At 42.4% G+C, this 13,474-nt stretch overlaps 2 protein-coding genes across 2 annotated transcripts in view; one reads left to right on the top strand and one right to left on the bottom strand.

Moving 5' to 3' along the window:
- The first annotated feature begins 889 nt into the window (after positions 1 to 889).
- LOC107093206 (protein PML-like) lies at positions 890 to 3,953 on the top strand. Its single transcript, XM_015388092.1, has 2 exons — positions 890 to 1,020; positions 2,699 to 3,953. The coding sequence occupies exons 1-2, from the start codon at positions 945 to 947 to the stop codon at positions 3,265 to 3,267; spliced, it is 645 nt and encodes a 214-aa protein (XP_015243578.1). The 5' UTR covers positions 890 to 944; the 3' UTR covers positions 3,268 to 3,953.
- A 95-nt stretch (positions 3,954 to 4,048) lies between these two features.
- mpi (mannose phosphate isomerase) overlaps positions 4,049 to 13,474 on the bottom strand; it is a 21,929-nt gene continuing 12,503 nt past the window's right edge. Inside the window, exons 5-7 of the mRNA XM_015388089.1 lie at positions 11,543 to 11,716; positions 7,314 to 7,522; positions 4,049 to 6,130 (exon numbers count right to left, since the gene is read on the bottom strand). Of these exons, the coding sequence (XP_015243575.1) occupies positions 5,912 to 6,130; positions 7,314 to 7,522; positions 11,543 to 11,716 (602 nt within the window). The 3' untranslated portion in view covers positions 4,049 to 5,911. The remainder of the gene's footprint in view (positions 6,131 to 7,313; positions 7,523 to 11,542; positions 11,717 to 13,474) is intronic.

The following is a 13,474-nucleotide window of genomic DNA, read 5'->3' as shown; positions in this document are numbered from 1 at the left end:
TCTCCTTATTTTCAAGGACTTCGAAGGATCCAGTCTAGGTAGACTGCGTCCTTGGAGGACCCGTCCTATGTTTTCGAACAGAGCCTAAGTTTAAGACCATTAATATTCATTCATTTGTTCAGACTATAGTTCGTCATTAGTCAGTTTGGAAAATAATCAGTCAGACAGTAGACCAGATATATTAATTGAAATACAGCAAACACTTTACAGAATAAATATGATGGGCAAAGGTAAGGATAGATATTAATGTTAGTTTTAGTATAACAGAAATAAAGGGTATAATTAAACAAAACAAAAACAAAAGCGAGGTGGCAAAAGTAATGGGAAGAAGAAAAGAAAGGAAGTGGTTTTATAAAATCCAAAAGAGAATTGGACAAATGAGAAGAAAAGAAAGGAACAGGAGAGAAGAGAGAATTATTTCACCACTTAGAATCAGACACACAGGATTGAATAGGTCTTTAGTTTTAATAGGGATACATCAGACAGGGAAATGTGACTGTGGGGAAGATGAGCCGGTGGAACATGTTATTTTGAGTTGTAGGGAATATTTGATTCAGAGAAACAAGTAAATTAGGAAAATATGAAAATGAAACATGACATTGTTGATTTACTGCAAAAGGACTTAGGAAGTGCAGGATATCAGGTTATATTTCAGTTTTTGAAACAGGATAGGCTATAGGTTTTGTTTGTTTCTTTTTTGCCATGTGGTACACACTCCTTACCAGTTGGTGGCGGTAATGCTCACCTAACATTTTTGCCAACCGCCATAAAAATTTCAACAAGAAGAGGGAGAATCGTTTGTGACGTAAACCGAAATGAAGGTAGCTTGTTACTGCAGATAAATCCGCCTATTTAGCAGTTAGGGTTAGGTGAATAGGAACGCAAAAGGTGTTGCGTTCCTATTCAGGTTCTCTGGTGATGATTTTTGTTTCGGTCTTAACGTGATGCATCAGGAAGCAGACGAAGAAGAAACCTTGAAACATCCAGTAGTTTTCTTCGACCTGGAGACAACCGGCCTGGGTAAGAAAGGATGAAGCAGAGAGAAGCAGACATTGATCAGGGATTTAATCCCAACTTTAACCACTCCCTTCCTAAACAATACAGCATCACAATAAAAGCAACTAAAACAGAATGTTTAAACAAATTCTGACTCTCTTATCTGTATATTTATATTATTTATGTGACTTGTTATTCTTTTTATTCGTTTTTTTCCTTTTTACCCTTTCAAATGCCAAACTTTTATTAATCTAAATTTGTTTTCTCTAGTATAGTGTCCTTACACACCTGGCAGTCACTGGTTTCTTGTACAATTGATGAAAAAAATGATCCAAGATCTATAATCAAGTTGGAACAGCATCTCCTGAATAAATCTTTTATGTTTTGTTTCCTCTCAGCCTGGAAATTGTTTGAGGGTTTGCACCATTTTATTTTCAGATCTTACCTAAATCGTTTAAGAGGTTTATTGTATTTGTTATAAGAAACAAGACACAACATGTAATTGAAGTGTTCAGACTTTGACTAGGCCATTGCAGACATGTTTGGGTCATTTCCAGCTCATCCATTCTTTAATCCCAGGCAGGCGGACCGGTTTTTCTCTAGAATCTCTACGTATTTAACTTAATTCATCTTCTCCTAATCCTGGACTGGTCTGTGAGTTCTGGGCTGTTCTCTCTTTACAGGTTTTCTTCGGTAACTAGAGGTGAGGGGGTTTCAGGGGCACATTAAAAATAGCATTTCAATTTTTTTTTACAACCCAATGACTTTGGCCATTTCTCAGTTCACTAGAACGTGAGTTCAGACTCATGTCCTCGCCAAGTACTTTCTTGAGAAGAACACAGGGAAGTCTGGACTTTGTGAGAACGGGAGCGTGTACCTTAAATAGGGGTCAATTGGAACAGATGGGTACTGATGACATCACCACACGCTCTGCTTGTCTAGAGCTGCATTTCACCTGTTATTAATAGTCTCTAGATAATAATAAATTCTTCCTTTTTTTATTTAGCGGGGGACTAACCCTGAGCTTTTTGCACAGCTTGTTCCTCATGGTGTCGCATCTCTTGCTTCTTGCACTAAGGTAGAGTGTATTTCACTTATGTGACTTTTAAAGGTAATTTTTTGCACCAGATCTTTTTAAGGTCTTCTTAGCAAACAAGCAGTTTTCTGCTCTATACATAGCCATACTCTTCTCACGCTTCTTCCGGGCAGCAGCATCAGCAGAGACTCCCAGACCTCCGTCTCCTCTGACTCCTCCTCCAGCTCTGCTGGAAGAAGCCCAGCTGAGAGACATACTCTCTGCAGCGTCCCCTGGGTCTCCTCACGGTGGGAAATGCCTGGAACACCCCCTGAGGAAGGCATCCCAGGGGCATCTGAGCCTCCTCAGCTGACCTCTCTATGTGGAGGAAAGCGGCTCTACGCCTCTCCTTAATGACCGAGCTCCTCGCCCTATCTCTAAGAAAGAGCCCAGCCACCCTGCAGAGAAAACTCATTTCAGTTGTTTGTATCTTCTGTTCATGATACAGATAAATGTTTTCTTTCAGGTAGCTTCTTGCATGGCTGTAGTTCCTCTTATTGGATTATTAAAGCCCTCAGTGGAACCAAAAGCAGTTTGAAGGGTTGTGTCTCCTCTGAGATCCATCCATGTCTTTCGCCGCAGAGCAAATGAGGCGCCATTCTGATCTCTGCACTGTTTCCTCTCCAGGTCAGGACTCTGAGATCATCCAGCTGGCAGCGGTAAGCGGGGGTCATTCACTCAACCTCTACGTCGTCCCCCGGTGTCGTATTCAGCGAGGAGCAGCCAGAGTCACGGGCTTTAAGGTCCGGAAGCAGAGGCTCTTCCTCCATCATCGGCTCGTCTTCACCAACACCCTCAAAGAGGTGGTGGTGTCCTTCATCACTTTCCTTCAAATGCTCGGTCGCCCTCTGATCGTCGGACATAACATCCGACGCTTCGACTGTCGGCTGCTGGCTCAGGCTCTGGACGACCTGAACCTGAGAGCTACGTTTCAGGCTTCGGCGTCGGGCTTTGTTGACACCCTGCCGCTGGCTCGGGAGCTGCTGAGGGACCACGGGCTGCAGAGTTTTGGCCAGGAGAACCTGGTCAGGGAGCTGCTGGGGATAAACTACAAGGCCCATGATGCTTTGGAGGACGTGAGAGCTTTACAGACGCTCTATAGTTTCCTTCAGCCGAGTCCAGACGTGCTCCGCAGGCATACATTTACTTTGGACTCTATGGACAGCAAACCAGGTGTGCCAAGAAGCAAAAGGTAAAACCTCACATCAGCTGCAAGGACGGCGCCCCCTGGTGGAGCATTTCAAACAGAGGGAAGTCGATGCAGAGAAACCTAAAAACTGGACTCCTTCCTTCAGCTGCCTCCCAGGCTGCTTGGTTGGAGCCACTGCAGCAGGTTTCTCCTGACAGTGGAACCAAACCGAACACACTGCAGCACTTTCAGCACATCTCCCTGTTTTTGCAAAGATGGTGGACAGTTTGAATACCGTTAGATATTTATTGTATTGCTCAGAGATGTTTGTTTACCACGATGTTCATCTATTTATGAGCCGAAGCAGTTTTATGTACCCGATTGTTTCATAAAAAAAATAAATAAATCTCCCTAAACTTGAATAAGAATAAAAATTAGGTGAGAATTTAATAAATTCTCCAACGATCCATGGTCGGCTTCTTCACTGTGAAACATGCTGCTGGCAGCACCAGGCTGTGGGGACAAGGTCACCTTTAATGAACTCAGACTGGGGCAGTTTCACCTTCTAGGTTAACTGAACGTATAATGAAATAGCTTCAAGTGTTAGATTGGCCTAGTCAAAGTTCAGGCCACACCAGTTAAGAAAAGGAGAAAAACTGTGAGCAAAGCTAACAGATCTTCAACAATTTGAATGTTTCACCTTCCTTCCATTTATCCATTACTGGTTGCTCTAAAACTTAATGCTGTGGCTGTAAGGAGATAAATGTAATAAAATAAAGTATTGCTTCAACAACAAAAGAAACCAGACTGATTTAGGGTTTTTTTTTTTTTTTTTTTTTTAGAAGCACACAAAGACTATATTAAACCACTTTTCACAAACATGTCCTGCATTCTCATACATTAATCAACAAAACCTCTAAACCTTAACAGGATTCGAGAGGTTTTCCCCACAGAAACATTTCACAGTCCATCTACAGTGTTTGAAACAGACAAGATCAGTAACAGAAGCTGAAAACAAAACACAGTAAAATTACATGTGGTGTTAGAGTTACAGAACAACAGAAAAATCACTTAAGGGAAAAAAAAACAGGGATATTTCCATTCTTTTATTTCAGCAACATGAATGAATGGAGGCGTTTGAAGAGAAAACCTCCAGGAAAAAGCAGCAGGTTGAACTTATTTATTCAGAGAAAGTTTACTGGGAGGCAGCAACAACGACATTTAAATATTTCGAGGTCGACTATAAATGAGCTGAGCTTGTTTTGACCCTGTTCTGTAGCCGTACTTCATAAGAAGTTCAAATCGTAGAGTAGAAACAGGAGCTTAAAGCTTTTCTTCACTGCCATCCTTCCTCCATTGTTAAAACAAGTGAAACCTCAAATTCAGCTTGTAACAAGGAGAGCTCAAGATTATACAGAAAAAGTTAAATTACACTCCTGAGAAAATAAAATCAAGGGGAACCTTGAATTTAAATAAAAAATGCTTATAATCTCCTAATCAGACGTGAAGTAAAGAGTCTCAACTTGAAACTATTACAGAAAAGACAAAGATATATTTATTTCTAACATAATGAAACCATTACGATATTGAAACATCTGTTATTTGATGAAACAGGTCAAACAGCAGACGGTGAGAATCCCCAAAACCTGCTGAAGCTGTTACCACGGTAATCAAAAACCAATTCAAGACATTATCAAGACGTTACTGTAAACTCAATGGATAATGATCGTCTGCATGATGTGAAAAATCCGTTATTGGTTTAAAACTCTGTTTCTGTTTACAGTGTTGGAGCTTCAGGCACCGACGTGATCCTGCAGAGATGGACGGAAAACCCAGAGTCTGCAGTTCAAACGGAAAACATGAAGCGACAAGCATGTCTGTTAAAAGACGGATTCACCAAAGCAACACCCTAACCCTCCCCATGCATGCAGCGTATCGTCGTACAAGAAGGGTCGCTATGAACGTATCAAGCACTGATGCAAGCTGCAAATAAAATAAAAAAAAACTGCATTCCTGAAGCTCCACATTAATCACTGTTTTCAAACCAAAAGCATGTGATCTCTGATCCAAACTAGTAAATTCTGCAGTTTAGTTTCAATGTATCTGGCAGGAAGCAAACAATCAGATGTGTGACAGCTCTAAATAAATATCGGCATGCATGGGAATCCTTGTTGCTAGCCTACATCGTCACTGTAGTGATAAGAGTTTCATAGATTGCTACCTCTGCTGGTGATCCCAGTGGAAGACAGTTGCTGGCTTTTTAAAACAGACCACTGCTGTGTTTTCAAAGTAGTACTTCACACGACCAGTAGGTGGTGCAATAAATGAGCCTAAACATTTTATAATACAGCAAAGATGCTTGATGAGAAACTGCTGTTGATTCAGGACTTTATTTTTATTTTTGTTTGTTTCAGAAATGATTACAGAGCTCTGGGAATAACGTAAGGTCCAGCACCAATACAGAACTTGGGATGTGCACAGGTTCTCATTTAAACGCTGCAATGGCACTAGAGGTAAAGAAAGGGTTAGAACTGATGATTACCCTGCACCATAATCCTGGAATTGTTAAAAACGCTGCTGGGATCCTCAAGGTGTTAAAAAAGAGCAATGGATGCCGTTACAAAAACTGGATCTGCTGTTTTTAATACCTCCTACCAATTAGTGCACGTCAGTAGTCGGACCAACTGCAGCGACATGGCCAGCTCGGGATGCTACAGAAGGCTGCAGGCTCGAAACATGGTCATCCCCGACTGGGAGGAGATCTGCAGAGACACGCTCTCATTAGCTGAGACAAACAGGACAGTCCCCCGTCGCAGGGTGATGTCGGAGAAAGCGGCGGCGGAGGTGGCCGTGGCGTCGCCGTGGATGACCAACAGGATGCTGGCGCTGTCGACGGAAGCTATGGTGTACTCCTTCACCGAGGCTGGGACCTGCAGATGAATGGAGATGGTTAGGGGAACTTACCATGCCTCGGTAAAGAAGAATTGTTCCTTTTCACACAAAAAATGTAATTAATTAAACCAAGAGGAGCTGCTTTTTGTAAGAGAAAGACATTTTTTTGTTTCTTTCTGCATTGTCCAAATTCACAGTTTGCAAATTAGACGAGTATTTTAAGTTCGGCAGCATTCATGTTTTAAAGCCATCCAGGATTAGTTATGACAGATTTTATTACAAAAATATTTTAATAAATACAACAGGGTAAAAAAAAAAAAGTAAACTTTTTAGAAATATAAATAAATCATTGACACCCAGATGTCGCCATGTTATTAAGGTTGCAATGCATTCTGGGTAAATGATGCATGCTAGGTGAGTAACGTTAAACCTTCTCAGTTTAAAATAAAAAAAAAATATGTAGAATCAGAGAGGAAATGAAGATGAAGAGGAGCAAATGGAGGAAGAAGAAGCTGCTGTTTGTTTGGCTGATGGTTCACTTTATAGAGCGGAGACTATATGGTGAACTTTATAGTGAACTCAGTTAACTGACCGGACAGATAATCACTACTTTTCGCTCCCCATTGGTCACGTAAATCCGCCTCTACGCAGAATGGAGGCGGAGTTACGCCTCATCTAGTGACCATGGATGATCACTACTTTTCAAGGTGCATTGTGGGAAATTTCAAGTCCACTACTTTTTTACCCACTAGATGTTCGGACACTCATTTAAAATGGCCTAATCACCATCTAGTGCCCTATATATCAAAACATTTCCTCAGATATATCAGAACGATGTGTGACAACAACTGAAGGATTCTTCTGTCACTTTAAACAGTCATTCTCCTTTTGATTAAGCTTTGATTTCATGTTAGCTTCTGCTAACAATGATAGCTCTAGCTAATAAAGTAAACAGTAGATTACGCTGGTTATCTAATGTGCAACAGGCTCATGAAAACATCGATTGGTGTAAATTAAGACAATGACACAGAGCTGCTGCCTCAAACACAACAGGACAAAAACGGCTTTGCTAATGTTAGCCTTCCTGTGTTGGTGGTAACAAGTCTAAGGTTGCAGCATCTGTAAACGATCCGGTGGGAGACGCTGATGTTGGAAATGTTTCATCAGAGTACGCAGAGAGAACAGGGATCTATCAAGATGGAATGAACACAAACTTCCCACCTGAATCTTCATGACGGTGAAGTCCGGCACCGGGGGGTCGTACAGGGTAACACAGGGGTCAGCGGGGTCGGGGACGCACGGGAAGATCTTGGAGGAGGCAGATGCAGGCTTGTAGTTCAACATCTCGCACAGCGTGTTCACGTCGATGTATTTACGGGTCAGTCCAGCTCTGACGGTGTTGTCTGAGCACGCCATGCACTCGATGCAGTCTAAAAGAAAGAATAATAAAACTGATCCATTAGCAGCATTAGAAAACCTCCTTTGTTTCACACATTATTCCCTCACAAAACATTCCAATCAGTGCTCTGACGGAACAAGAGATCAGCTTTTTTCTTATGCGTTCTCTTGTAGAAGAAACCGCTACAAAATGTCTACAACCCTTGTAGACACTGAGCCTGGTTCTGCTGGAGGTTTCTTCCTATTAAAAGGGAGTTTTTCCTCTCCACTGTCGCTACAAGCATGCTTAGTGTGAGGGATTGCTGAAGAGTCACAGAGTCAAACAGTTTTCCTTAGATAGAAAACTTTATAATTCAACCAGATCAAACAGTCAAATTGATTCAAAGTGCCTTGAGATGACATTTTGTGGCGCTTTAGAAATAAACTGAATTGAAAAGTGAATTGAATGTTAACCCTAAACCTTGGGGAGCAGGGGGCTGCCACTGTGGGGCACCTGAGGAGTAGTCTGGGCTTAAGGGTCTTGCTCAGGAATCCAGAGTGGCAGTCTGTGGGAATGAGTGGGACTTGAAACGAGAACCTTTAGCAAACCTCCAGCGCGATGCTCTAACCACTAGGCCACTGCATCTGATGCCTCCTGTCCACTAAAGTAAAACATGACCACTTTCAGCTCTAGTTTAATAGAACTAAGGTTCAGTAAATGACACTGATGATATAAACTCTGTCAGGATGCTTTCCTACTGCTTCCTCCTCTTAACCAGCCAAGAAATGCCCTCCATGTGAAAATCAAACTCAAATTAATATCAGGTTCGGCCTTCTTAAGTGTGATATTTCTATGCTGGTTCAAAATATCTATGTTAGAGTATTTAAATTTCATTGAGAAGATCAGAGGATAGAAGTCCTGTTAGCCAGCTAATTCAAAACAGGTAAACTTTTATGATCTCTTTGCTTTAAAAGAATCAGATTTGAGATTCATTAGTGTTGTGATCAAATGTCGATTACCTAACCAAAACTACTCCCCCGTGAAGGCACACTCCTCTGGTGGAGCTTTTAAAAGGGTCAACTTCCTGTTCAACATCCAGGCCACCTCTCCTGCTAATGGCTACACTCTGAGACCTTCCAGCTGAAGATTAAGCTAAAGTAGCAATAAGTAGCAACCAAATCCATCCAGAGAAGTCTGTACTCGCTGGAACGAGCCCGAATACCTTCCCTGGGATTCAAAAGGAGCTGATTGCAGTAAAAGATGCCTCTTATTATTGTATTTCGGATTAATCCAAATCTTTTTGAACTGTAAAGTGCCTTGAGATGACTTGTGTTGTGAATTGGCGCAATACAAATAAATTGAATTGAATTGAAAGCTGCTTTGGACGAACGGACTGGACCGGGACCGGACCAGATGAAGAACCGAATTGAAATGAAGGTCTTCATTCCACCGAGCCAAAACCGTAAGATCCATCCTTCCTGATCCATCCTTCCCTCTTCCCATCTGATGCTTAATGCTATGCGATTGAAGCAGCAAAAAAACACCTGCTGCTTCATTTTTGATGCTTGTAGACGTTAAGGTTGATGCGCCTAAATAGCATCTTTGATGCTCCTGAAGCGTGTCCAGTCAAGATGTGTCTGATGCTTCTGCTGCTCCTGTGTTCAATGTCAGAGAGCAGCTTTGCTATATTAGCTGTGATCAGTGGGTAGAAAGTAGTTTTAATTTGCTTTTAAGGGAGAAAGTCCACCAGCACAAAGGCCCCGCACACTGGCGGTGCGCTGTCAGTGGGAATCCCCAGCAGTAGCTTGCACTGGCCCAGTCTCCTCTTTGGGCTTTCCACTATTGTCGTGGCGGCTGGAAGGAGATGTTAGCGGCTTTCATGTGCGCACGCTCCTGCTGCTCGGTCCTTTTGGTGCGCCTTGATACGCGTCAACCATTGACGTTGCATGTAAACCAGCTGCTTCTGCTGCTTCAATAGCCTGCGGTCTGAAATTAGCATCATAAGTGCTCTGCTCTGGTGAACAAGGTGGGAAAAGATGTGTTTGTATTTTATTTGAAATTAGCTTTCCGATTCAACTGCTGATGGTTTTAAGACTTTAACTGATTGCTAATGCTCACTGAACAGACTGAATGAGTCAGGTGGAGCTGAAGAAACAGCTACCGTGGACTGGCTAGCATCATCAGCTAACCTTTTCGTCTTTTCAGCAGGACCTGTACAGACAACTAAGCTAACCCATTGCTCTTTCAACCTCAACACAGTTGAATGCATTACTGAATCATTGGCCGATTCTCAATTCACGGACTCACGTTCTCGTCAAGTCCAGTCTTGGCAAGAAAACAGGAAAGTATGGACTCGGCAATAATGCGAGCACGCAGCACAGATATGGGTCAGTTGGAACAGAAGCTTACTGATGACGTCACCACACTTTCGGCTCTTGTAGAGCTGCATTTCACCTGCTGCTATTAATAGTCTCTAGATAATAATAAAGTATTACTTTTTTCATTTAGTGGGGGAATAATGATGGATCAATCAAATGAAAAGTTTTCCTAATAAAACAAAAATAAAAAATCGCCATCATAGCCAGCGGTGCTTCACATACGGCGATGCAGAGAGAGGGTTGCTGCAGACGGGCTGCGGTTAGCCCTGGCTGCCCTTAGCTTTGGAGCTCCGCTTGTTGCCGCGGTCCTTTCAACTGCGGAATTTTTTTTTATTTAATTACACATTAAATCGGTAAATGGACGCTCTAACGTATAATATTCTCACCTCAAATTATCTTAAAACATACTTTTATTGAACAACAGCAACAGAAAAGACAACTTTTAACTTTAAATGAAGCGCTCCATTGAAAGCTGCTGCAGCAGTGCATGCTGGGACAGCTGTCAATCTCAGGAACGGACAAGTCTGCTCTGATGCATGCTCGATAAAGAGGGTGGGGCGAGAAAAACATCCGGGGATTTGGTGCGTTCTCGGTCTTGCGTTCTCGGCAATTGGAACAGTGCTAGGGCTGATGCTGATGACATATCACAAGCATCACGAGAACGCACAAGAACGCATATTGAGAAACGGCCATTGTTCCATTTTTCTCCATAAAACCGAATGAAACTGCAATGTTTTGACTGCATTTAAGTTTTCTGTGTCAGGGTTTAGTTACTTTCATCTGCTACTATTTTAAAGGACACTTTCAATGTATTACTAGTCTTTTCGCTTCACTCTGTGTACTCCGACGTCGAGGTGCTAACGTCTCTGTTAAACACTTTAAAAAACTCTGAAAATGGAATACGAAAGGTGGATTCTTGATTCTCGACGTCGGAGTACACAGAGTGAAGCGAAAAGACTACAACTGTGTAAACAGGCCCCATTTCCGTTTCCGGTGGCAGCGGAATATTGACTATTCCTACAGAACTCAATGGGATTTACAAAATGCTAAATAAAACACTACAGGAACGTTTTTTCTTCACGAAACTTTTTTTGGAACGTCATTGAACAGCGCTGACGACCCGGTGAGTAGCATATTTTAAAAAAAGAACGTTTAAGGTTCTTTTAAGGAAATTATCGGACATGCTCTATGCAAGCCATTCTAAAGCAGCCAGGGGTGGATTCTAAATGAGCCAAAAAGCAGAGACAGGAGCAATTGTCAAACTTTTGGTGTCGATCATTCGATTTCATCCTGGACACTACAGAAAATGGGCTTAAAGTGTAAAAAACCGAACTTCTCCTTTAAGCCTTAAAATTGGAAGAATCCTTAGAGACTTTGAACTGACTCTTAGAGACCTCTTCCCCCTTTTTTGTGCTTTTTTCCAGTAGTGTTTAATGCCTGCGTAGTAATCAGTGTGTGATTATCAGCTACCGTTGTATTTTAACCTGTGGTCTTTTGTGTTTATTTTACACAGTGAATGATTCATCCCTCAGCCTGGATTTACTCCTCTTTCAGTAGCATCATCTTCCTTCTAAAACACAATTACAGTATGAACTGCTTCTCATCAAATCCCCAAAAAACAGCAAAACCTTTTGGAGTTTTAACCTGATCAAATGTAGAAATGTTGAAATAGAATAAATCTAGATCGCTCTGACCTCCGTAGATGTAGGCATGAGGCTCATTGGCTCCCAGGAACATGGCCTGGCCCGGCTCCAGCACCACGTAGTTCAGGAAGTAAATGGAGAAGCAGCCGATGTCTCCGGGGTACTGGGAGTGCAGGCGCAGCAGCAGATCCCCACTGCTGCTGGAAGTGTCCTTCCCTGCTGCACCTGTGGACAAAACAGATCAGCTGGCATGAAAATGCTAGACAGTGAGCTGAATACTGCCCCCTAGTGTTAGTTACATGCTAGTTTGCTTTGCTCAAGTAGGTAAAAAGATAACAGTTTAACTTTACTATGAGTTCAGCTCTATACCGTTATTTTGAAATGTCTGACGTAAAAATGGGAACTAATAAAAAAGTTGCTGATAGCAGCTAACCTTTAGCAGAATGCTAGTTTATTGCATGATCTCTTTCTCTTTAAAGTGCACATTTATAATTATGAACCTAAAGCATTGAACCATGCTGATGAGCAGATTTTATATGATAGGATGACAACGTTTGCAATGATTTAATAGTTCAGATAAATCGGGATACACTGCACAGCAGGTCTCTGTGTATTTATCTATCTAATGTTTCACTTTGTGAGTTTTTAGAGGATTTTTTTACAGTGTGCATATGCATTGTGGAGAAGGCAGGTCTTAAAAAAAAAAAAAATCACAAAAATCCACCACGATACCTTTAAAACAAATGACCCGCACAGTCACCATGGAAACATGGGGAGTGTTGGCCTAGTGGTTAGAGCAGTGCGCTTGTTCGATCCCCACAGCCAGCACTCTGGGTTCCTGAGCAAGACCCTTACACTGCCCCCTGGGCGCCGCACAATGGCAGCCCACTGCTCTACCCAGTGGGAGTTCAATTTTGAAATAATAAAGTTCAATTATGAAACGGTAGCTTCTTCATTTAGCAAACAGTGCTGCTTGAGTGAAGCTCCCAAAGATGTGCTCATCAGTTGCCTCCTCTGTTTGCTGCCGTCTAAAAATAACGTAGAGCAACTTTCTCCCTTCATGGTCCATTTTCCCAGGATAGGCAAACTATTTCCACATAGACTTCAATAAGCCCAGCAGTGCACTGCATCTAAATGTTATTTAGGAATAGGTTTGAGGGGCTTCCCTCTTTCAGCCAACATCCAGACCATTGGCATGAATACGTAGAAGTTTCTGGGCGTTGCCTTGAATGTCGACATTACAGCCATATTAAAAAGGGGCAGAGAGGAGCATCAAAAATCAAGCAACACACTCCTTTCTGCTGCTCCTGCTGCTTGCGGACTGAACGTAGCATAATCCGTTTATTCCAAACATCTGTGGTCTTTATTCCTTTTTTTTTTTCCTTTTTAAACGTCTCACATGTGAACCTTTCAATATCTGATATAGACAAAGATCTATGATGCAGCATTAGGGGAAGTGGTCGTTGTAAAAAAAAAAAGAAAAAAAAGAAAAGAAAGAGGGATGGTGGATTTTTTGGCTATCACTGCCCCTACATAGTTAGCGTGGCTATCACTGCCCCTACATAGTTAGCGTGGCTATCACTGCCCCTACATAGTTAGCGTGGCTATCACTGCCCCTACATAGTTAGCGTGGCTACCACTGCCCCTACATAGTTAGCGTGGCTTTCACTGCCCCTACATAGTTAGCGTGGCTTTCACTGCCCCTACAGAGTTAGCGTGGCTATCACTACCCCTACATAGATAGCATGGCTATCACTGCCCCTACATAGATAGCATGGCTATCACTGCCCCTACATAGTTAGCATGGCTATCACTGCCCCTACATAGTTAGCCTGGCTAGCACTGCCCCTACATAGTTAGCCTGGCTAGCACTGCCCCTGCATAGTTAGCGTGGCTATCACTGCCCCTGCATAGTTAGCGTGGCTATCACTGCCCCTGCATAGTTAGCGTGGCTATCACTGCCCCTGCATAGTTAGCGTGGCT

The sequence above is a fragment of the Cyprinodon variegatus genome, unplaced genomic scaffold (assembly GCF_000732505.1).
Source record: "Cyprinodon variegatus isolate N-32 unplaced genomic scaffold, C_variegatus-1.0 Scaffold413, whole genome shotgun sequence".
In the NCBI taxonomy this organism is placed as follows: domain Eukaryota; kingdom Metazoa; phylum Chordata; class Actinopteri; order Cyprinodontiformes; family Cyprinodontidae; genus Cyprinodon; species Cyprinodon variegatus.
The sequence above is the reverse complement of the archived record's forward strand: the minus strand, read 5'-3'. Positions and strand labels throughout refer to the sequence as shown.